This window comes from Acanthopagrus latus, chromosome 20 (assembly GCF_904848185.1).
Source record: "Acanthopagrus latus isolate v.2019 chromosome 20, fAcaLat1.1, whole genome shotgun sequence".
NCBI lineage: Eukaryota > Metazoa > Chordata > Actinopteri > Spariformes > Sparidae > Acanthopagrus > Acanthopagrus latus.
Genome location: NC_051058.1, coordinates 2,313,400 through 2,338,092, shown reverse-complemented (window position 1 = coordinate 2,338,092; position 24,693 = coordinate 2,313,400). Strand labels below are relative to the sequence as shown.

General features: G+C 45.4%; 1 protein-coding gene across 1 annotated transcript in view; it reads right to left on the bottom strand.

The window, feature by feature from the left end:
- LOC119009359 (myosin-16) overlaps window positions 1-24,693 on the bottom strand; it is a 56,012-nt gene that overhangs the window by 1,465 nt on the left and 29,854 nt on the right. Inside the window, exons 6-22 of the mRNA XM_037080510.1 lie at window positions 20,615-20,705; window positions 13,034-13,090; window positions 8,769-8,855; window positions 7,698-7,943; window positions 7,483-7,600; window positions 5,320-5,447; window positions 5,008-5,204; window positions 4,788-4,920; window positions 4,485-4,701; window positions 4,138-4,274; window positions 3,875-3,978; window positions 2,588-2,780; window positions 2,297-2,500; window positions 2,084-2,209; window positions 1,825-1,995; window positions 818-1,018; window positions 554-700 (exon numbers count right to left, since the gene is read on the bottom strand). Of these exons, the coding sequence (XP_036936405.1) occupies window positions 554-700; window positions 818-1,018; window positions 1,825-1,995; window positions 2,084-2,209; window positions 2,297-2,500; window positions 2,588-2,780; window positions 3,875-3,978; window positions 4,138-4,274; window positions 4,485-4,701; window positions 4,788-4,920; window positions 5,008-5,204; window positions 5,320-5,447; window positions 7,483-7,600; window positions 7,698-7,943; window positions 8,769-8,855; window positions 13,034-13,090; window positions 20,615-20,705 (2,557 nt within the window). The remainder of the gene's footprint in view (window positions 1-553; window positions 701-817; window positions 1,019-1,824; window positions 1,996-2,083; window positions 2,210-2,296; window positions 2,501-2,587; window positions 2,781-3,874; window positions 3,979-4,137; window positions 4,275-4,484; window positions 4,702-4,787; window positions 4,921-5,007; window positions 5,205-5,319; window positions 5,448-7,482; window positions 7,601-7,697; window positions 7,944-8,768; window positions 8,856-13,033; window positions 13,091-20,614; window positions 20,706-24,693) is intronic.

Sequence of the window (24,693 nt, the reverse complement as noted above, 5' to 3'; positions counted from 1 at the left end):
CAGCTACATGCTAACATGCCAAAGAACATTTATCTAGTTTTCATTCTTGTCTATTTATTTGTCAAAGAGCTGCTGTCTGTGTTTCATTGTTTTTTTTGTTTTTTTCTGAAACAGCAACAATACAAATCTATTCTATCTATTCTACTCAGTGCTATCATGTTGATTAGCAGGAGTTAGAGTGTTCACCATGTTCACCATCTCATTTAGGCCTGTTTGCTCATAAGCCAAAGTATCAGACACAAATATACATGTTGACCTCATGGTGGTGCTGCAGGAGAAGTTAAGACAACACCATTAGAACTCACCCTGACATGAATGCTGACATATTGTGCAGATTTTATGACTGAAAACAAGCATGTCAGTAAGTCAGAGGATCACCAAGGTAACTTTTTTTTTTTTTTTTTTTTTTTTTTTGGCACATACGATCCTAGAGATAGCTAGACTTTCAAAACTGAATAAGGACAACAAAAAATCGTCACATCAACTTGCAGATGACGTCTGATTCCAAGTCACCAGCTGCTGGCCTGGTGGGCGGCAGTCAGCGGTTACTTACAGAGGAGTGTCCCTTGCCAAAGCTGCCTCTGTTCTTGGTCCTGATCTTGGTGAGCGCTGACTCGGCTATGTCAGCTCGCTCCTCGGCGTCATCCAGCTCGTGGACGGTCTTCCTGTACTTCGCCAAGTTCATGTTGGCTTGCTCCTCCTGCAGTAACGACAGACAGTGTGTGTGTGTGTGTGTGTGTGTGTGTGAGATCAAAACAGACAAGGATTCAATCAGCTGGTACGTGCGGTGTGTCGGTGAGAGGATGAGCTGACGTACGGCCTCCTCCACTTGTCTCTTGTAGGCCTTCATTTTGTTCTGCAGCCTCTCCACCAGCTCCTGCATCCTCTGCTGGTTCTTTTGGTCCTCCTCCGACTGGAACAGCAGCTCCTTCAGCCGACGCTCGTTCTTCCGCAGGGTCTTCACCGTCTCGGCGTGCCTCTTCTGCTCCGAGTCCAACTCCAGCTCCACCTCCTTCACCTGAGCACAGACACACAGCAGGGACTTTACCTCTGCTTGCTCGGCGAGAGTTCATGAAATGTGTGTTTGAGGATGCATGCTGTGTGCGTTTTTTTGCATGTTCTCAACTTTTCACAATCGAACCGTGCTCATTCAAATCAGATGTCTACCCGATAAAAACTATCCTATTAGTCATCCCAGCTAGATGTATATCTCCTTTGTTTCCTTAAAGTAAGTTGATGAAATCTGCCAAACAGCGTAAATCCTTTCCAGTGCAGCTCATTATATCATCCGTCTGGGTTTCATCATTTTGAAACACAGACTTCCTGTAATGCTATATACTAATATTTTCTCAGACTTAGAATAACTCCTCCACAGACACATTAGACATTACATCACCATTATCACAGACTCGGGAGCACTCCTCATGACTGGTGCATTTATCTCTGATTGTGAAAATGGGTTGAATTCTCCTCTAAATAACCCTGTAGTTTGATTATCTTCAGACAGAATAAACGACAGACTCGTCGCTAAGCCGGCACTAACTGGCCATTGGGCCAATAAAGCAGGATGTATTGTTGCACCCCGGGGCCCCAAAGGTCCCAGAGTAATGTTCGGTAATGTAACGTTAGTCTGGTGTCATATTTCAAATTACTTTTTTGGCGGTATTATAATCGATGTTTTATCAAACCTCCGTTAAAATGACTGACACGCAGCACACCAGTGGACACTGACAGATCAGCTGGTGTCGTTATGAATCAGAGGGTCAGTTTTAACATGATGATAATCCCACCAGGTGCTGATGGACCAGGTGGGCGACTCGGTACCTTTCCCTCTAACTTCTGGATGATCTTCTTGCCTCCCTTCAGAGCCATCTGCTCGGCCTCGTCCAGCCTGCCGCCCATGTCTTTGATCTGAGCCTCCAGGCCTTTCTTCGCCCTCTCCAGGTGGAGGGTGTGCTCCTGCTCCAGGCGCAGCTCCTCCCCGACCCGCGCCAACTGAAAACAATGACATCTATTGAAAACCTGAACGAGTGCTTACGTCTCTGCTGCTATAACGTCTCAGTGAACGCAAGTCGACTTCTACCTCACAGCTGGCCTTCTTGGTCTTGTCCGTGGATTTCCTCAGCTCCCCTTGCAGCTCCTCATGCTCCTGCTGCAGGGTCTGGAGGTCCACCTCCAGCTTCCTCCGCCCACTCAGAGCCGTCTGGAACTGAAGGCGCGAGAGGGAAGGGTCGTCAGTTTTTTGTCGAGTTTTTGCAGGTGACGTCTCAAAGCGAAAAAAGGCACTACGTGTCACCTGGTTGTTGAGGTCGCCGTATTTCTCGTTGGCCTCCTGGAGCTCGGTCTCCAGGGCCTTGCGGCTCCTCTCGGCGTTCTCCAGGGCAGCGCGAGCCTCCTGCCCCTCTCCGGCCAGCAGGGCGCAGCGTCGCTCCATGGCTGCCTGCTCCTCCCTGCACTCATCGTGACTCCGCACCTCCTCCTCCAGCTGAGCCTGCAGCTCCTGGGACAAGGGAACAGTAACCATGTGAGGGAAAAGTGCCTTAGAAAAACAGACTAATTAAAAAAAAAAAAAAGTAGATAAAAATACCTTAATCTGCTGCTGCATCTTCTTGCTGTTCTTGCTGAGCTCGGCATTGCTCTTGGTCAGCAGGTCCACCTGCAGCTCCAGCTCGTTGACGTCAGCCTCCAGCTTCTTCTTCAGCTTCAGTCCGTCCGCTTTGCCTCTCACCTCCGCGTCCAGACTGGCCTGCAAGGACTCCAGCGCCCTCTGGTGGCTTTTTCTGACAGAGGAGGCGAGGAAGGGGTTGACAGAAAAAACAAAAAAAAACAAAAAAGGAAAACACAGAGGAAGTGTGTCACCAGGGGTCTCTACACAAAGCTCAACTGAACCAGATACACTCTGCCCAGCTTTGTCGATCCCAAAATAAGTCTGGGCTGCCATGACAACTTGAAACGTTCTTTTTAGTAAACTCTGTGCACACAAACGATGTTCCCACTGCTCGTGTTCATGTGTAGAGACCATGGTGATACTACGAGTGTCGAGCCTTCTTAGTGTTTTTAAAAAAAAAGAGATTTTGATGCTGTCATAACAGTGCCCCATGCACTCCCATTGAAAATGAGTTACAGCCGAAAACCAAAATATGGTAAAAAAAAAAAAAAAAAAAGTGCCTCTTTCGTCTTAATTATGCTTTTGAATTAAGGTTTGACTCGTATACATTCACAAAAAAAAGTCTGCAATATGGCGAGAGTTTCACTTTAAAGGAGATAAAGGACAAAGTGAAAGTTTAAGAATTACGGAGAGTTAATGCTGCTGGTAATGACATAAATAGTTTTTATAAAGCCGGTATTCATTGTTGGCCACGCTCATATCTGATAAGGCCAGCAGCCGGTGAGTGGCATTATTTTACTGAATCTAACTTGAAGTCTGAACGTGAACAAACATTTCCCAAAGATCAAATTTCATAGCGAGACAGTGACCTCGTTAAGTGGAAATCTGTTTTTTGAGCCAAACAGCAAAAGCCAGATAATCCTTCATCTTGAAAGTTGTTCAGATGACAAGTAGTTTAAGAAGAATAATAGACAGTTAAAATTAACTCATAAGAAGAAGAGAGCATTTATCTCTCAGTCCATAAAAACATGACTGGACTATAAATAAAGCCACAGTATCAAAGCACACCTCCATTTTTAGCAGCTCAGGACAGATGCACAGGACCTCTGTCTTGTCAAAATAACACTACAAGGTAGGTCTGAATCTAAGACTGAAACTAAAACTAACTAAACTAAAAAATGATCTGTGTAGCACAGGGGAGCAGTCGGTTGAGGGGTTTCTCGGTAAGGAGGAAGCTGATGGACTGAGAGGAGGACGCTCGGGTACCTCGTGGCTTCTGCCTCCTCCTCCTTCTCCTGCAGTCTGCGCTCCAGGTCTCCTTTGGCCTGAGACAGCTCCAGCTGCAGCCTCAGCACCTTGGTCTCCTCAGCCTGGGGAGACGGGGGAGGAAGGAAGGAGGACAAAAGGGGATTTGTGCGTCGGGGTAAGCCAGGTATATCAAATCAAACAACGCTTGGTGACTTAAGAGTCAGAATGTAACAACGACACAGTGTGCTCTGACTGAGACGGATTAGCGGAGGCTGACATACCTCCAGAGCTGCCTCTGACTCCTCCAGTGAGGCCTGTAACTCTTCCTTCTCCATCTCGATCTTCTTCTTTGCCTTCTGGAGCTCGTGGACACTTTTGCCCCCATCTGAGAGCTGGTCTGTGAGGTCCGCTATCTCCTCTGTCAGACAAAGAGAGGCCGGTCTAATTGAACCCTGTGGAGTCTCGTTTCTACATGCAAGACCCCAGCAAATGTTACATCATCAGGATTTGGATGATTTTGGAGTAACACCTGTCAAAATAATTGCAACATCTTTTTTTTTTTATTATTATTATTATTGGGTGCACCTAAATGAAATGGAGCCCTCCCCTGGTCTGTGTTTTCTCATACCCTGGTAGACCTTGTTCTCCCTGCGGAGGGCCTCCAGCTGCTCCAGAGACTCTTCGTGGGCCGTCTTGACCTTGAAGAGCTCGCCGGCGTGTTGCCTGCTCTCCTTCTGGCAGCCCTCCACCTCGGCCACCAGCTCCTCGCACTTCTGCCTCCAGTCTCCGAGCTGCTTCTCCAGGACCCGCTGCTTCTTGTCCAGAGCCTGACCGCAGCTGCTGGCCTGGGGCAAGGGAGCGCGCGTGACAGAGTTAATGATGGAGAAGTTCGCCGCACTGCGGCACTCACACAAAACGACTGCGGCTCTACCTTCTCCAGGTCCATGCAGAGCTCCTCCACCTCTCCCTGCAGCCTCTGTTTGGTTTTCTCCAGCGAGGAGCATTTCGCCTGGGTGGCCTCCACGGCCTCCTCAGCCTCCTGCAGCCTGGTCGCCAGCTTCTTCCTGTGACACACATGTTTAGTCGGACCACTGAGAAGCATTAAAGCGTGTCAAATGTGACGGCGGGCCGCCGGGATCAACGCAACGCACTTGGTGTCCTCCAGCTCGTCAGCGTGCTGGATGGCGTCGGACTCGTGCTTGCTCCTCCAGTGCGTCACCTCGCTGTTGAGTTTGGAGACGAGGCGCTGCAGCTCCTGTTTGCTCTCTTGCTCCTCGTCCAGCTGCTCCTTCAGCACCTCGCACTCCTGCCGCGCTGAGCTCAGGCTGCTGCCGACTGCCTGCTTACACTGGCAGCCGCGCCAGAGACACACGTCAGTACGGGACTTTGAGCGGGAGAGCAGGCACATTATAGGCGAGGCGTGGATATTTGATTTGACACCCACACTACACACGTGCACTAACCTTGACCTCCTCGTCCAGTTGTTTCTTCAGCTCTTCCAGCTGTGATTGGAGCAGAGTCTTGGAGCGGCTCAGCTGGCTCGCTCTGCTCTCTGCCTCCTCCATCTGTCGGCTCACGTCCGCATTATCGGCTGCGGGACAAACAAGGACACCTATCACTGCAAACTGTAGCATACGGTACGTGAGGAGGACATCTTTTATTACAAATAGTGAAGGAAGTGTTGTAGAGTCCCGATCCTTACTCTTCGTTTGACAGCCATTTGCATGGAGTGAACAATTCTCGCTGATAATTTGCCTCAAAGAAGAATTTACTCATGTAAATGTTTTGTTTCTTTCTTTCCGTCCACATTGCTTATTTTAATGAGTCACGGAGGATGACACACATGCATTTTTTTTTAGCATGCAAAACTCACTGTGTTTCAATAATTTAGAGTTTCGCAACCAATGAAAGGAGAGAACAGAGTCATGATTGGTCGACCAACTGTAAACACGTTTCCTCCAAATGTAAAGTCAAAGTGTGTTCGCCGTCTCCTTCTTGCCGCCTGCTCGTTCTTCTTCTCTTTCTCTTTGTGTTCCTTTATTTTCCGCGTCTTTTAGTTCCGTCTCTTTTGTTTTACTTATTGTTTTACTCTGGTTTGTTCTCACTTATTGAATTTTGTTGTGCGCAGTAGTTTCTAGTCTTAATGTGACGATCAAGTCTCAATGCCAACTGAGTCTATTGTAACTTTGCCACCAGTTTGTACAACCTTGCCGTTTTTCACAAAGACTTTATGAAGTTTTGTGTCTTTTGGCCGGCACCAAATCTTTTTAAGTTAGCCAGCAAAGCTAATAGCATTGGAATAATATTTTTTTACCATCAACCTACAAAGTCTGCTGGCAGACATCCATCTCTGAATCACGGCAGGAGGAAGAGACCCGATGGGACCCTCGGAGGTTCCATCCACCTCGTTCAACACGGTGGTTTCTGACCGAGCTCCTGATTCCTGCCACGCCTTTCGCAGCTCAAGGAAGACACGAACCATCTCCTCAATATGCTCTTAACTGGGTTGATGTCAAAATATCATAATAATGATAATGTTATTGGGTTGTTCTGTGTATTCATTTGGAGCGGAGAATGGAGATCAATTTAAACGAGAAGTCACATTTCTGTACGTTTGACTGATTATGTAAAAAAAAAAAAAAAGATTGATTTGATTTCATTATTCCTCTTCGGAGGTGGTGCCCCTCACAAAAAAACAGTGAGATTCCATTACAGTATGTCCTGATGATAACTCCAATATTTCTTAACTTTATAGGCCTGGAAAACCTGATGTCTAAGTCAGCTTCTCCTGCAGCCTACATGTAATAACTGTGGTCACTGACCCTTGAGTCACAAGTTTTCTAAACTTTTCAAGAGTTGAAATTTTCAAGGACCTATGAAAAAGCTGGAGAAGAGACTAAATGTGCAAGGTGATCAGGATCATAGGGTACTACTAGTACTTAAAGAGAAGAAGAAGAGGACAAAGAAGAAGAAGAAGAAGTTGCTTATATGTGACAAATAAAGATTTTCCTTGTTTGAATCTGCGCCGTATTCTTCATATGATCAGGATCTTAACTAGCTGTGTTTGCCTTAGCACATGAGCGGGAGGGAACATAGTTCAGTGGCCATACATCCACGTCTTTATGGACCTTGCTTTGTGCACTGGTGCACAGTCATGTTGGAAGAGGAAGGGGCCCGCTCCAAACTGTTCCCACAAGGTTGGGAGCATGGAATTGTCCAAAATGTTTTGGTATCCTGAAGCATTCAATGTTCCTTTCACTGGAACTAAGGGGCCAAGCCCAGCTCCTGAAAAACAACCCCATACCATAATTCCTCCTCCACCAAATTTCACAGTTGGCACAATGCAATCTGAAATGTACCGTTCTCCTGGCAACCTCCAAACCCAGACTCGTCCATCAGATTGCCAGATGGAAAAGCGTGATTCATCACTCCAGAGAACGCGTCTCCACTGCTCTAGAGGCCAGTGACGGCGTGCTTTACACCATTGCATCCGACGCCTTGCATTGCACTTGGTGATGTGTGGCTTGGCTGCAGCTGCTCGGCCATGGAAACCCATTCCATGAAGCTCTCTGCGTACTGTACTTGGGCTAATCTGAAGGTCACATGAAGTTTCAGGTGGCCAGTACCTGTGAGTCTGTTCTTGGCTACGCTGAGCTCCGTCAGCGCCCTCTGCAGGTCGTCTCCTCTCCTGTTGGCCTCTGACAGCTGCTCCTCCAGTTTCTTCATCTGGCCGTCTGAAGACATCTGCAGGGCAACACAAACACCGGCAGACCTGAGCGTTACCGGCTTGTTATCGGGTCGGTGTCAGCCTCCCCGCTACACGTGGCCCTGACCTCCTGACCTTGGCTTTCTGCAGATTGTCCAAAGACGCGGCCAGCTCGTCCACCTCCATCCTCAGGTTCTGCTTTTCCTTCTCCAGTTTGGCCCTGACCCGCTGCAGGGCCTCGCACTGCTCGCTCAGCTCGGCCATGGCGTCACCGTGACGCTTCCTCAGAGCGGCAGCCAGCGCCTCCGACTGCACGGAGGACTCCTCCAGGTCTCGCCTCAGACGCTGCAGCTCCGCCTCCCGCTTCTTGTTCATCTCCATCTGTTAATCACACACAGTCTGCACGTGAAGCTCTGTATTTAATGCTGCAGAGCAGTGTTCAACTTCTCTCCTTACTGAAAGGCAACTTGTGTCCTGAAGCAGCCACAGGATCATTTTTGCATGATGTATTAATGTAAGAAAACCCTTTTTTTGAGTAATATTCTCAACATTACAATTCCAAAATGTTCCTAAAACACCTCCGACAGGTGAGCATCTCCATTTAAATGCAACATGCTAAACAACAACTTGTACACATCAGTCTTACCTGTTGCTAAAACCATTATCAGGATGCTGCTGACTCTGAGGATGTAGTGTGATCTGTGTCGTGGTTATGACAGGTTGGCATATTTTGCAATCTATGAATATATGTGATGTGTAAATGTTTAACTTGTGTGGAAACTTCTTGAACAGAACTGCAAAAAAAAAATGTCAGTATAGACTGAGAATGAAGCTTGATCTACTCGAACGTTCTCGTCCTGCCTCACCACTTCTCATCTCATCTCTTATCACATCATCCCACCCAGCCTCATATTGTATCGTAATGTATCTAAGCGTATCATATCCCCTCATCTCGTATCATCATATTGCCTCGCCTTGCCTCGTCTCATAAGGTCTAGTCATATATCATCCTATCACCTCATCTTTAATGGTTTTCCATTGAATCATCTCGAATCGAACTGTATCGTATCACATCACATCTTCTCATATTCTACTGAATCATATAACCCCTCGCCTCACCTCGTATCGTATCCTTGCCTAGTGTTTTAAAAGACGTTATTCTACGAAGTGTGTGTGTGTGTGTGTGTGTGTGTGTGTGTGTTTTACCTGTGAGGCGGTGAAACCTCCGGCCTCCTCCAATCGGTCGGTGAGATCATCCAGTTCTCTGGTCAGATCTGCTCTCTGCTTCTCAACCTGCCGGAAACAGCATTAAACACAACTCAATATTGTGTGATCAGAAATGATTTTCTTATGATCCACATGAATGTACATTTCCACTTTGCTACAGAGCAAGTAAAGTAAAAAAAAAAAACCTGCATCAAATCATGTATTAACAAAAAGAAGTATAGAATCCCTCCATCTGAACACATGTGCTGATGAACAGCTCCACTGCAGTGACCTTCGCGCAGAGGACTTCATCTCCTCTGACCCTAAGGAGGTCCCATCACCAGGACAGGATATTTAACCACCAGGGGATCAGCATGACTGACAGCCCGCAAGGGGAAGTGATCTTTCCTGAGGTCGGGGGTCAGAGGAGTAGCTGGTATTCAATCGGAACAACACAGAGGTTAGCTGCTGTCACACAGTCCAAATATTATCTGTGAACTAATGTTTCCCGTGTGAGCTGTCCAAAGCTCTGTTCGCTGCTAAAAGCCCGGCTGCTGATATAATGGTAGACTTTGGAAAGAGGACTCTATCTCAGCAGGCTGATAATGGCCCTGAAAGCTGCAGTGACTTGCTCGGTACAACCGAGGGTGGATGCAGAGTCAGGTGGGAATGTTCCGAGTGCTTATCACAGTAATATGATTCATTGTTAATATAAAAATATTATCAGTGCAGCTTCAACTTGAACTGGACTAACTTGCCGACAAAGGAAAAATGAAGGAAATCAAAACGTTATTGAAATCAATCATCTAGCGCTCGACTGAGGTACTAAATCAAGTAAGATGTTGGGTCATTATCTCAAAAACGTACAAAAAAATGGAACTTCTTTTTGAAACCAGTGGAGTCGCAGTTGCTTTATATTTTAGATTTTAGACAAATCAAAGGAAAAACTAAACTATTTCAGAGCAAATCAAATGTGTAAAGCTCCAGGAGCGTCCCAATGATGATGACAAACTCTTCAGCAGAGTCGTCAGAGAGCCTTCTCACGCTCCAACGGGGGTGCAGCACACACGGAGAGAGTTTATAATGCTAGGCCATTACACGCACAAACAGCCAGAGCTCTGTAGTTATGAGCACTTGTTGGTTTTTTTTTTTGGTTTTTTTTTTACGCAGATCTTTTACAGCTGCTTTAAAGACAGCCGTAGATGTTGAGACCGGTCCGTAAAAAGCTGGAGTCCCAGGCCTCCCTGATAGCACCAATGAGCCACAGCCGTCAGCACACCTCAGGCAAGAACGAGGGGAAAACAGATGATACTCACCGGGGGGGGGGTGGGGTGGGCCCCTCTTTCACCCCCACCCCCACGCCTCCAGCCCCACCCCTCTGTGTCTACGGCCTGGCTCTGTGTGGAGGGTTAACACGAGCACTCAGCTCACTCATCGCTCTCCTCCGCACCACTGACTGAGTCAACAGCCGCCCCCCCGGGTTAACACCACCCAACACCGCCCGCTCCCATCCACATGCTCATAGAGGGTCAGCCTTCCTGCTGGAGAGGGGAGATCCATCTTCGTTAGCACAAGAGCGTGAAGGAGTAGGAGTGTGTCTCTGTTCAGTCTGCGCATGCCCCGACCGAATTTATGCCAGATTTAGTTGCCATTTATGCTCAAGAATTAATATGAAGGTGTCAATTTCCATTACAATTGCGCATTAAGCTGCCAGTGCACACACCTCCTGTCTAGTTCAATACAAACTTATACTGGATCTGACATCTAAATCTAATGGTGCTGTGCAACACACAGTTCTGCGTAGCTGCAGCTACGTTTCTGTGTTATTGATAACGGCTTTCCTGTAATCACGTATCTCAGGAGCGATTGTGTGACGTTAAAAGTCACCATGACTGAGATAAATGGTGGGGAATGCCGAGTTAAGGCCCTTAACTAGGAGAAGGAGGAGACTGAGGGTGCAACTAAGTGGACAAATTAGTGTACTCTTCCACTGAAAGGCCGTCAGTGGCACGTCGTGGTAGTATACCGATCAAGCAGGGCATAGTTTCCCAACAAACGCGCACATTTGTAATTTACACGGTAATGGAGTGGAGGAGGGTGTCTCAGCCATGTGAAGAAAACCCTCAACTATCTGCAGTAGAGCTGCGCCACACAGTTTTTCTTTATGAACTTTGTTGAAATTGCGCCTTTAATCGACATTTAATCCTAGCGACGAGTTCCTGAACCTGTGCACATTTCCATATGAACGCTGGGTCGAAAAGTTAGTGTTGATGCTGCTCAGTTTATGTCACTGACAGAAGTATCACAGCACTGAAGACCCTTCCAACTGTCTTCTGACACATCTAATGGTGACTGATTGGTTGAAGTTAGCCTGCGATAGATGGTTTCTCCAATCACCTGCCAGGTTTTTTTTTTTTTGTTTGACAGACGCCTGCTCTTTTTCCTCCCCATTTAACGTAACAAACCATCTGGCACGTCTGCTCGGCAGTCCACCTCAACTGTTTCTGGTGTGACAGCCGACAGCTTTTGATTCGGCCTCACCGACCTCAGCAGCCATTTCTCCAACACAAAAGCAACTAAACCAGATATTTTATCCAAGATTTGTTGGAACTCAAACCCGAGCCAGGAGACGGAATATGACCGACATTCATCTGGAGACCCAACGTATGAGCGCAAGTGTAGCTCCGACATTATCAACTACTGTAGCATTACAGTAGAATGAGTCTCTTTGTTGGCCACTTGGTGGCAGCAGAACAAGCTGGAATCACAGCTATGATATATCACCTCATGGACTCGACATGGTGCACATTGTTGCCTATTTACACATCCAGCAGTCATGTTTCCACACATGATGACCGACTCTTGAGGCTAGTAGGTGCTCCACTTTATCTAATGCTCTTCACCTAATTAGAATTAGTACCACCTCATTTAATGTCGTCTCCGAGGCATTTCTACCTTGACAAAGATGATAGATAGAAAGTCAAAGATATCGAAGTCATATCAACGTCCATCTTAAAAGTTACATACTGTGTAAACGCTATGTGTGCTTTTCATGTTCATGTGTGCATGTGTGTGTGTGTGTGACGGCGAGCTGGTATTCCAGTTGGGAGAAGATCAGATGGAAAACAGCGCTGTCTGTCAGCCTCTATCTCCCGGTGATATCTCCCGTTGTGCGACCTGAGGAGCAGAGCCTTAACAATAGAGAGTCTGTCTGCTGCAGAGGTATGTTGTATTTGAGCTCCCCTGAAGACTGTGGAAAAGATAAAGACCTGCATGTCTCTGCTTGCCTCTCTCCCCTGCTCTGTGGCTATGGAGACTGGTGGGGTAGGGGTGGAGGTGGGGGGGTGGGGGTAGACCCAGCTAGCACCATTAGGAATACCACCCAGAGTGGGGAGAGTTGCGCAAAACACGCCCTCGGGCCCGCTGTCACTCTATTCAACACCCGGGTGAAATATGTACCCTTTGCATTTTCTGCCTTCGCCTACTGTAACACAGAGTGCAGACGGGTGTTAAGAGGGGCAGCCAGGTTCTGCGGCTTGAATACACACACACTTTAAGAGCGACCTGCTTGAGACGACGGGCACTTAAAGAGCCCACCTTGGTAGAGCATCTTTATATGAAGCAGGCATGCTGGTCTGCAACCTTTCTACACGACTAAGATGTCTTGGAAAGTTTGCTGTGGCGCAAAAGAAGGTGGAAAAAATGTCTTGTTCCTCCAAGTTTCTTCCAGGAGAAGGCGAGGAGATTACAAGAAACAGAAGGTGTGTGTGCGTGTGTGTGTGAGAGAGAGAGAGAGAGAGAGAGAGAGAGAGAGGAAGAGTGAGTATGTAAGGGGTTGAGAAAGATTGGGGAAAATAAGAAATAAGAAAGAGGAAGGAGGATGTCGGGGTCCCTGTATGCCTCTGGGGTTGCCCTGTATGTTAATCAGAAACACAAGGTTTCTTCCCCCTGAGTTTATTATCACAGGTGCAGATAGTTTGGGGTGACCGGAGGCGCAGCACCAGCGCACGTACCCCACCGGCTGCCAACACATCGGCAACCTTTTCCTTTCCTCTCTCTCTCCCTCTCTTTTAATGTTTCCTTCGGTTCACAAACGGCTCTCGGCACCACAGGCCCGACTGTTCCAGAGAGCTGAGCTCATCCCAGAGCTGCCTGGCATCATCCTCTCTCTGCCCCGCAGCCCGACTGACAGATTTAGGGCTCAGCTGCTCTTTGTTTCATGTACGGAGAGGGGAGATGTTTCGCCGTGACTTATGGTACCGTACCTTGGCTCTCATGGCCCGCTCCGCTTCCAGCTCCTCCTCCAGCTCCTCGATGCGGGCCTAAAGACAGAAGAGTCGAAGTTGAAATGGATTTCATCGAAAGGGCTAAAAGAAAACACTCTGCCTTTCGCTAAAACATAAAATACGAGCAGGATATCTGAAGTTGAGCTGTTATCCTCTGCTTTCACAGCGCCTATATCACTCCGACAGAGAACAAATGGGGCGGCACCTCCGCAGATTGTTTGCTATTTCAGGGCAGCACTTGTGTGTGGTGAGGCCGTTTCATACGCTCGGCTTTCTCTGAGGATTTGGCACGCCTCTGGCTTTTTTCCTCAGGTAGCAATTTAGGGGCAAGAATGTCTGTAGTCACCATCATTATCTGTATTCTGACCCAGGGCTGGGTCTGCTATGTCCGGTCAGAGAGACGAAAAAGCATCGGTGCCATTTTCATGACATTCGAGGAATTCGCGTTGTGTTTTTACTCTCTCTTGGTTTTACAGTCCTGGCTGGGAGTCAGTGAGGATTTGCCAAAGACGGTCTTGAATATGCAGCGCGGCGGTTCTTAAATGATTCATTATACAATCATGAGCTTTGTATTTTGTCATCAGTCTATCGCTGTAATCCTTACGATCAATGCGGTGCTGCTACTGTATCCTGACTTGACTTTAAATCACGGTGAGATTGTATCTGATTAAATTTAGTTACATAAACACTCGTGTTGTCATGATACTGGAATTTGTAGCTTCAACACAAAACCTTGAAAAATCGCAACATGCGAGATGAATGTACGATGCTATAGAGAAGAGCTGACACATCACCGAGGGTATACAATTTGATATCTAAAAAAAAAAAAATCAATGAACTTTTTATGCACTGCTTATAACTGGTAAATAGAAGTTCATAATAAAATGTTTTAAATATTTTGTCAACCAAAAACCAAAACAGATTTCCTTTTTTTTTTTTTTCCCAGGGTTGCTAATTTCCCAAATTTTGATGAGAAACGTGATAGACAGACAGTTACGACAGCAATTACAACACCTAAACATAGTTGGTGGAATGCAACTAAACATACTTACTCATGTGCTGTTTCTTGTTACTTTACAAATGAATATTTTAAATATCTTATCAGTTTATGAAATGGGATTAATATGTCAGAAACTGAGCTCCAAAAAAGGATATCAAGTTGTCAAAATGAGCTTCATTGAGACTAACTACAACAATAACTGAAAATTAGTAATACTAATGAACTATAACATAATATATAATTGTGAAACATCCACTCACGAGAACACTTTTACTTTTATTGGATGTTGAATGTTTACATCGTGGTACATCTACCTTAGAGTAAATCATATAAATATTTCCTACTTTGCTTCTCTGCTAACAATGACTTCATGCTCCTCATATTATTTGATCGTGTTCTTCTCCAACATTTATAACAATCAGACGGATCTAACGTAATTAAATCACCCACAGAACATCATTTCGCTCCATTAATCTTGAGCCAGAGCTGCGTTTTGCACTGCTAATAAAAATGCACGGCTAGTTTGCCAACATGGCTGCGTCTTTCCAAGTTGTGTCATGTTCCGCGTTATCTGCAGCCTCTATCTGTGTCTCGGTGTCAGGAAGTGTGTCTGACATGGCATGTAGCCCGGGGCCACTCACAGCAACAGCACCTACAGTACACTCACTGATGTGGTGAGAGTCACTCAGCGGCTACACGCCACCCAAAGCTCCACAAACATGACAAAATCAGAAACTAAAGAGCAGGATTAACGCACACGGGCCCGAAATGACCTTCCAGCTGTACCATCATTATTTTGTCACTAGTGCAGAGACAGCTCATTAAAATGTCCCAAAAGGGGGGGGGGGGGGTCAGATCTAATGCAAAAAAAAAAAATAAAAAATAGACAAGGAACATCAACTTGTACAACTTTTGAACTTTTAAAAGTTAAGCATCAGCAGAGACACAGAAAAAAAAAGACACAAAAACTCACATGCCAGCGTAGAACATCTGCAGAGAGAAGAGCCATGGTGAGGCAGCAGCAGCCCAACTGACTGACTGACTGACTGACTGTCCCCTACACACACACACACACACACACACACACACACACACTGCTTCACTGTTGATCCCCTCCGGCATTTGACTGTCCACACCCCCTTGCTTGCGCTGCCTTTTTCTGTCTCTCGCAGTTCCCCACTCGCATATCTGTTTCTTGTTAGATTCCTACTTTCCACAGCCTCAAAATAAATATTGTGGCTCTAATACAATTGTTGAAAACACAGTGCACTAACAGTGTTAAGATGTCTGAGCCAGACTGCGAGGATAACTGCAATTTTGGCTACTTGTGCATGTCAGAGAGAGTTTATACATTATATTGTGCACTTCTTTAAATCACGTTTATTCTACTCGAAATGAGCCCACACAAGCGTCTCTTCTTCGGAGCCCTCTTGGAGTTTGTGGGCAAATAACAAAATTAGCCCATCATTGCTGAGAATGGTCGCGGAGGTTTGATCTCCATAATTGTATGTTCTTAAAGTTTTGGCTCTCTGTTTTCCTGCTGCACTCTGAAACCATAATAATTGTCCATAAATTACAATCAGATGTGGCCTCAGGGCTCCCTGTGCTTGTGTCTGAGGGGATACTCAGCGGCGTGGGCAGTTATATCCTGTGAGATCCTCCCATGTCAGTCGGAGGGGTGGGGTGGGGGGAACAAATCCAAACAATTGAAAGTTGTGCCTCCGCACCAGACACGGAGCGTTTCAGACCCCCAGCTGATCAGTCAGTCCACCATACTGTCCACACATGCTCGCATAACTCAGGACCCTGCGACCGGCCTGGAATCTGCTTTGTTCTCTTAAATGCCTTCAGATGGCAGTGTGCGGCCTCCAACAAGCCGAAGTGCCGGTTGTTTGATTGGTCGGGTGATGACAGGCGCTGTTGAACTGGTCGAAGCCTTTCGCTGCAGGAGATGACGCAAGTCGAATGAGTGGAATTAGAGATAGCGTGACGCCTGCTCGGCGCAGGTGCGCATCGCACAAGAGAGATTAAGGCGTTTGAACGAGACACACATGATCTCACAGCGCGATCTGGGTCCTTTTGAAGGAGACTCTGTTGGGGGATTTCACGTTTCTTTCTGTTAGAGTGTATAATTTAATGTAAACAGAGTTACAGTAATATATGATTGTGTTTGAGTTACAAATTGAGTTTTCAAACACAGTTCCAGACCAACCGTAGGAAATGCATCATTACCGTACACTCCCTGGTTTGTTACAGATCCCAAAACTGTCCTTGAATTCCCTGCAGTTTGATCCCAGCTCACCATAGTACATTAGACACAGAGAGGAAATTTGGCAATTTAGGAACATAACTCAGTGCCAGAAAGGAAACGGGGAGTGTACCTTTACATGTTTGTTTTGTTGAGACCGACACTAAAGAACAACTCCAGCTCCAGACCCACTCACCAGAATAAATGTCTGCTCAGGACATTTCTGCAAAACCGCAGATAAGTCCAGACTGAATGTCTCTTTTTGTTGCAACTTAACATTCGTTTCGGTTGAATTTTCACAACACCGCGATAGTGCTCTGGTTAGGTTAAGGCACAAAAACCCACTTGGTTAGGTTGGGTTAGGGTTAGGGTTCGGTTGACTGAAATTACCTGATATGTTTGCCCCCAAATCAACTGGAAATATCTGCAGGTGTCCTTGGCAGTTTGGCAGCCTTGTTGGCTGTAATGACCCCACCACCTTCTCCTCCACTTCCTGATTTGAAAAACACCCTATAGGCATGTAATATGACCATGATATGCCACATTTGGTACAAATGTCATCCTTAGATTTATCTGTGGTTTGCAGAAATGCTAACAGCCAGCATTAGACCCTGGAGACTGGACTGATGTATTTGCCCCAAAAGCTTCCTCTCACCTGGCAAATAAACACAGGAGCTGCTGACGGTAACGGTCCAGTACTGTGCTTACACATTCAAATTGAATTAAGTCAGAGAGAGTTTATAGTTTTTGGAAATGTACTTATTTGACAGGAGCAGTATCATAAGCAGTTTATCCAGCAAGAATTCCAGCACGTAGCACCCACTACACCAAAAATTGTTCCTTTTTGTGTGTTGAAATGTTGTTAGTGAGCTTAAAGTAGCTACAACCCGTGTTCTTGACTTTGGGCCAGGCATGCAGGGTGACTTCTGCTTCCGGTCTTCAGGTTAAGCAAGGCTAAGCTAAACTTAGCCTGTCCCTACGAACAGACCTGTGATAAATATCAATCTTCTCATCTCATGCTTGGAACCTCCTCCCACTCCCCTGTGAACACGTGAGCACACAGAAACTGCTCTCTAGGTCTTGCTGGCCCGGTGGGAGATGTGTTAGCGGCTACTTTTTTAATACGTTCAACCATGTACAATTTAATGTGCCTCAGTCCGAAAAGGCTGCGTGCAAAGCATCACCTAAATCCTAACTACGGTCACCACTCGGGCCCAATCTGATGTGACACCTCCTGTGAAACATCTGGTGCAAACAGGCTACAGGGCATGAGTAAGCTCCAGCCCCTCAAACTGTGATGACCCTCAGTATAACTGCTTTATGACCATGTAATAAAACCACTAACAGCATGGGGCATGAAATCAGGACTGCACGCCTGTGACCCCCTCAAGTCGACTGCTTTAAAGCGCCAGAACGCTAGAGAGGGAGGAGGATGGCTTCAAAGCTCTTTCTTTGATTCCAAGTTTGTGGACATATTCATGTGACCTTTACGTCACAACCCAGACGTGAGTGGGCGACAGAGGAGCTGGGCCGCGTAGTCAGCCGGGCTGTTGTCCACCTGCGCCTTTATCAGTAGGAGGAGCAGAAGAGTGCATGCACACATGCAGGCGCACAGAGACTCGCATATAAAGGCCTCATTGTGAGATAGGGAGAATGCCAAAGCTACAGTAAATGTGAAAACATGCCCGCCCTCAAAGACACACGGATCGCCTTTCGCTCGTCCGATCAGAGACAAAGGCGCTCTTTATTTTTCCACTTACAAACCTCTGGATGAAACATCAGGCTCCCAGAGGCATCGAGGAGTGGACGAGAGCTGCCCGAGCTTTGAAACCACTGTCTCCAAATGTCTCTCTCTCTCTCTCTCTACCGCTCTCTCTCTCTCTCTCCTCACAGCCCCTTTGCTCGTCGACAAGACACAGACAAAACACATTATCTGCAACATGCACCAGTGACACAGATAAAAGACTCTCAGACTCGCTTGATCCCCTCTGGATGACACAGTGAGATTCGCAGGAAGAGCCTCAGTGTAAACCTCGCTCTCCTTGTCGGGCTCAAGGCTAAACAGTGCACCAAAACCGATTTAATCCGAGCAAACACTGCCGTCCACTTTTAATTGTGCAACGATCATGTGCTACAAAACGTGTAAGGTGGTGGTATAAATGAGACCATCTTTGGTGGTCGTTTTCCACTGAACACACCGAAAATGACTCGTTTATTATCTGCGTGGTTGCTAATGCAATGACTTTTCCCCTCAGTTCTGTTGATACTTGAGGTTCACTTAGGTGCCACTCTTCTGCTGCACTACGAGGCCACAGTGGTTTCAGTCAATAAACCAGTCACAGTCTCTGATGTCTCTGTCAAGCGTTGGGTTCCTCCATGCTGAGGGATTTGTGACTGGGGCTCAAGTGAGTATCAGTATACCCATTATATGAGATGTAAGAGTCTTGTTTCAGCCCGCCTGGCTAACTAGCTTACCACCTCCAGTAACCTAGAGTAACCAGCATTACTTTGTGAGGTGAAAGAAAATCTGTTCAGAGCTGGCACATCCACTGCAAACAAATGTAGCTCTAGTCCCATGCTCCTATGTCAGAATCGAAGGTAAAGTTAATAGCTATGTCCTGCTCTGCACTGCACGTGTTGATGTTGCCTAGGATAATTATACGCACGTATGTGTGTCACATATTAGTACATTCTAATAGCCTTCACTCCGGGAGGCGTGAAACATATTGTTACAATACACTCAGCGTTCATATCAAACAGCAATGACTGCGCTTCTATTCTATTAAATGTGCTGCAACTTCACACTCAACACTGCACGGGCCCTCTGCAATACATCCGCCTGCGATCCGTCTCTCTCTGCTGTAAGCAGCAGATGATCTGAGGGAGGACACCGTCCCTCCTCCACATTTCATTGGTAGCAGAGATTGCAGGGACAAAGGGCTGTTTAGTTGAACAGTGAGTCAAGTCTGCCTGACTCACTGCATCTCTTCCAAGTACAGTTTATCCATATACTCTCTAACTCACTCTCATGTTATGGGGGTGCCCCAATTAAATTAACAAATCACCAGCTAGCCATAACAAGCTTTACTACATTTGACCAGTAGGTGGAGAAGCTGGGCTTACTGTATTGCACGAGTGTGTAAGAGTAATAATATTTAACAGGGGGGACACTCCTCTCTCTCTTCTGTGTCTCAGGAGGAGCTTCTAGAGTTCAAAAAACACCCGATGATACAGGGAAGGGTTTATTAAGGACACTCACAAGTTGGAAATGTAGGATGTTCCTGATCATCACTTGCTGTAGTGACCTATTATCTAAACCATTTTTTCTCAAATTAATGCTGAAACACACTTATAATGTAGACATCAACGCTGACACTTCCTTTGGGGTAGAAACTTCCATGTTGGCAAAATGCAAAAGATAATCACACATCTGAAGAAGACGTCGAGATCTAAAAAAGTGTAGAAGAGAAAAGCTGCTGACTGCAGCTTCCCCGAGTCACACCATCAGAGGGAAAGGGGGAGATGGTTATCGGTTTGGATGTAGGCGGTGTGTTTTAACCATCTCCTGACAGGCGTGGTGCTGTGAAGCGACTGCTCCAATCACGGAGCGGAGCCCAGCAGCTCTGTTGAAAGGCAGGAATGCATCCCAACAGTGTTCTATAAGCTACCGCTGAGCTGCCCGCATGTCTTCCTTGGAAACCTTCCACAGAGTCGCGGCGTCCGATATATCCTCAAAACAGAACTAAGTGCTCCTGATGGTTCGCATGGACTCATCGTGAAAGCCAGCTGCAGGTTAATCAAGATTTCATCAAGGTACCTTTTACTGGATGTGACGTGCGTAATTGCACAAGTCTTTGAAAAAAGTTCACCACATCTCTTAAATTAAAGGCTGCAGATGGAAGGCACATACCACTACTGATGCCTGGGAGATGATTATCAACCTGAAGGGAAGAACTAAGAACAGCTTCAGCTCACAACAGGTCCTACTAACAAAAACTACGTGTTGATCCAATGCCTGATGAATCTTTTTCCAATGCGCCATAGAGCTCCAAATCCAGAGCTCAGTAGTGCACCAAATGTGATTTAATCCACTGCTGAGAAAAGTCCCAGACTACTGCCCAATTTCCTCCTGTTTGAGTAACAATAGTTCAAAACTTTATAATGCCCAGCTGGATTACAGACCCCTTTTTGAAAACAGACATTCTTAAGTTTGGAGCCTGAGGAACGGGTGACATTTTCGTCTCTGTAGTGCGAGTTATACACTAACATGACGCACACCATGTTAGCAGCGCTGTATCGACTGTACACTAACCTGCATCTCATGGTTCTTCCTCTGCAGTCCAAGGTTGAGGGCCTCCTCTGCTTCTAGCTTGGAGCTGGTGCTGCTGATCTCCAGGTCCTTCCTTCACAGGGAAACAGAAACGCTGCTTTAATCGTACAGCTGGAAACAACCAATGCAGTCAGTTTAAAACTGGAATGTTATCAGTCACTTTAATAGCCCAACATTTCATCTAAATAAAAGACCAACTTATTTAACACTGGCTCAGATGAGACTGCATACAGTCTGACGATTGATTTATACTTGGCAACAGAAAGATGGATGGTAGATACCTTTATTGTTTGATTCATAGTTCAGCGCCAGATTTATGTACCGTACATAATCAGGACATACTGTTCTCCACTTATATACCCACAGTGTGATACAGAGCCATGTTGGGCTATGACATACTCACAATAAATTCCAGGTCATTTATATTTTACCATGTCTGATTACTAAGTAGAAGACTTTCAGCTTTCAGTCTCAATTGACAGTTGCACTGTACCACCTTAATTCAGCCAACTTTAGTGATTGGCTCGTGAAGTGGCGTTGAATGCCTAATGTCCAATAAAAATGATTTTGGAAAAACTTTGGAAAATTTCCCCAAATGTATATAAATGCATGACAAATAAAGGGACAGATCACCCCAAAATCAAAAATACATATTGATCTTCTTACTTGCAGTGCTTCACACATGTCGATTGTTTGGGTTTGAGTTGCTGAGTTGTGATTTCGAGATATCAGCAGTAAAGATGTCTGCCCTCTTTCCAACATAATGGAAAGAGATGGCACCCATTCAAAGGAATACATTTGAAAAACTAAACAGCAATGAGAGTTTTTCAAATCATGACCTGGTTAGTCGAGATAATCCACAGACCACGTAGTAGTTTCATGTGGGAACAATGTTCTCACCTACCATCTGTATCACTTGTACAGAAGGAAATCTCTGTGGCTTTGCACTCGTTTTAGAGGCATCACCTCCGAAGAGGAAAAAAAAAAAAATTGAATCAATCATTTCTCATGTTATCAGTCAAAATCCAGAAGTGTGACTCCTTGATTAAATTGCTCTCCATTCTCCTCTCCAAAGGAAACGAACAAATGTTTACGTATGTAAACGTGGTTTTATGAATGAAAGTCAACCTTTAACCAGGTGACCATAACCCTTGGATCAGGAGCATGCGGTATCAGCCGCTGCACACTACATATGTGACACGCACCAACACATTCCTCACTTTCTACTGACTGAGAAGGCGGACGAGACTCCAGCTCCAAGCGATCTGGAATGTATAAACAAAAAAAAGGGCCCAGACAAGGCAAGCAACATAAAACTCAATCATCCCCTGCGACCACAAGAACAGAGGAGAGGACAGCTGATGAAGCCAGATTCAGGCAATAACACCTGGTGAAAGAAGAAGAGGATGTCCAACGCCCTGAAAAAGCACCTACGACACAGCTATTCCTCTTGTAGAATGAGCCACAAACCTAGAAAGGGGTGGGGGTCCACTCCCATATGTATATAAGCCATTAGATCTACTAACCAATAGGCCAGACGCTGCCTTGAAATAGGTCTGCCCAATGTGGTCATGAGTAGTTTGAGGAAAATGGGTTGTGTCTTCTTTGAGCTGCGAAAGCTGGGTAGGAATTGAGTCGTAACCCACAGCACTAGGCTGGTGTTATCCTTGAGGTGATATGTGGTTACCAGCCAGTGGGTTCTACCGTATCTTCCCCTTTGCGGTGGTGAAGGCAGATTTATGATCCCTGTTGTTATACACCAGGTTTTGCAGTTGAAAAAGGGGGCTTTCAGAGTCCATGTGTGTGTGTGTGTGTGTGTCAGGGCTGTTATAGAAAATGGGCTTCCCAATGATGTGTTACTTTGACTCCGTGTTGATGTTCACAGACATTAAACCTACAGTTTATACCAATCAAAGATGAGGTCTGATTATTCCCAAACTGGAGAACAGACTCCAACTCCCCCGTGGGACTGTTATTTGTCCTTTTGGTCCTGGTTATCTCACCAGGTCTCTCTTGTAAAGCTCATCCTTCCTTGGGAGTGGTCATACTCTCCAGTCGGGACGGTGTCATTAATGATAGTATTGTGGCTGTTAAGTGGGAAGGAATCAGTTTCTTTGAAACCAGACCGATCTCCTTGTTGTGAAATGTGATTCTGCTGAGCTGTGTCCACTACGTGTTATCTATGCATGGACAAAAGGGTAGTTGACTAAGCTAACTAAGCTAGCTAAAGTTACAGCTCAGATGAGGAAGGAGACATTTATGTTTACATCCTGCACCCACGGCACAAGCACGAGCCTCTCGTCCGTGAATAGCTGTGCACTCCATGTGGTGATACAGCTGGTGGTTGTAGTTCGGTGGAGAGAAAATGGTGCTCACAAAAACGTCTGCAGATTATCTTGAGTAACAGGATCATGATTTGTGGAAAGAGACATTGCTGATGAGATTTTGAAATGTTTTTTTGGGCACTCTGAGTGAAATCTAATTCACTTGTATTAGATTAAAGGCTGACATCACTGTAGCTGAAATCTCTAAAACTCCTCAACTCACACAAAACTAACTAGATTGATGCGCATGTATTTTTGATTTTCAATTAACTTTAACTTTAATAGGATACAAACTGCCCTGATGGATACAACATATATTCAGAAAATATCAATTATGTTTTTGTGATAAAGCAAGACATGCAAAATGATTTCATCTATACAGTTAGTTTTTTCTATTTTAATTCTATATACCGTAATACACAGAATGTTCCACTTCTTTTACTGATTCTGATTTTGTTCCATGTACCGAGTCTCCCAAATATTTATGTATTGATTGTATGCATTGTTCCTTCAGTGTACAGCTTTATGCTTTTTGCAACATGCTATTTAATCAAAACCTCCTGCCAATGAAGGTTCATTGCGTTTACAGCTGAGTGACAGATTTGATATTTTCTCTGTTTGGACAACACAACACCTTAGCAACAAGGTGAGTCACCCACTTTATTAATGTTCACAGTGAAAGAGGATCACGCAACAGAACAAGTTTAAACTTCATAAATCAGATGTTATTGCTCAGTGACCGGTGTGTGTTAAGTGTGTATGTGTGTGTGTGTGTGTGTGTTCTTTGACAGTTGATTCCTGTCTTCAATTAGTTGTTGCTGTGAGGTAGAGTACAGTGAATGATTTCATTTGTTCTCATATTACGGAGGGCAGATAGCTACATGTTGGGATGATAGTGAATCCCTGGAGGGGTGTAGATTTAAAGCGGCGATGACTGGACTGTTGAGCAGGTATGTAACACATCAGAGCCTCATAGTCCAAGCTCTTCTGCTCCAGGACAGGAGCTTCTTATCAGATACGATCACAGCACCTCTCATTTCAATAGAACATCAAGACATGTTGTCTCACGCATGAGTTCTAGCATTGAGTTAAATTTTTTTGTGGGCTAATAAAAATGTTTATGGAGGAACGTTATGGGTACAGGTACGGTTAACTCTTGACTTCATGACTGATTATAAATTATAGAGAATTCCTCAGAATTATGACCTGAACTTCAAAAGAAGAAAGAAAAAAAATCCTGTAATGCGGCTCGGTAAAGTGTATATAGCATGCTGATGTTTACAAAACCAGGCTGTTATCATTTACATATCCCTTGCAGACATGTTTTAAGGTGTATATAAAACACTGCAGTTTGACTGATATGTTTTTTTTTTCTTCCAAACACTCATTAAAACAATCCTGAATATATAATTAAGTTTTCCCTCTAGACACAATATGTCCTTAAATTCAATCTAAAGTCCACTCACAGTGTAGGACGCTTTATGTTTACATCACACTTATGGACGCTAAATTAGAGCATCCAAAAGTGTGACGTAAACTGTGTGTGTGACGTAAAAGCAATTCTCATTTTGATATCAGGGAAAAGAAAAAACACTCTGGCATGTTTTTATTTCTTTAAAGCCCAGCATGCTGCTACGCTACCCCTGCAAAATAATGTCAGGGGGTACTTCTTTAGCACTCTGGTATTAAAATGGCTAAAACACCACCGCTTGTTCATACCATTACCGACCTGGTTAC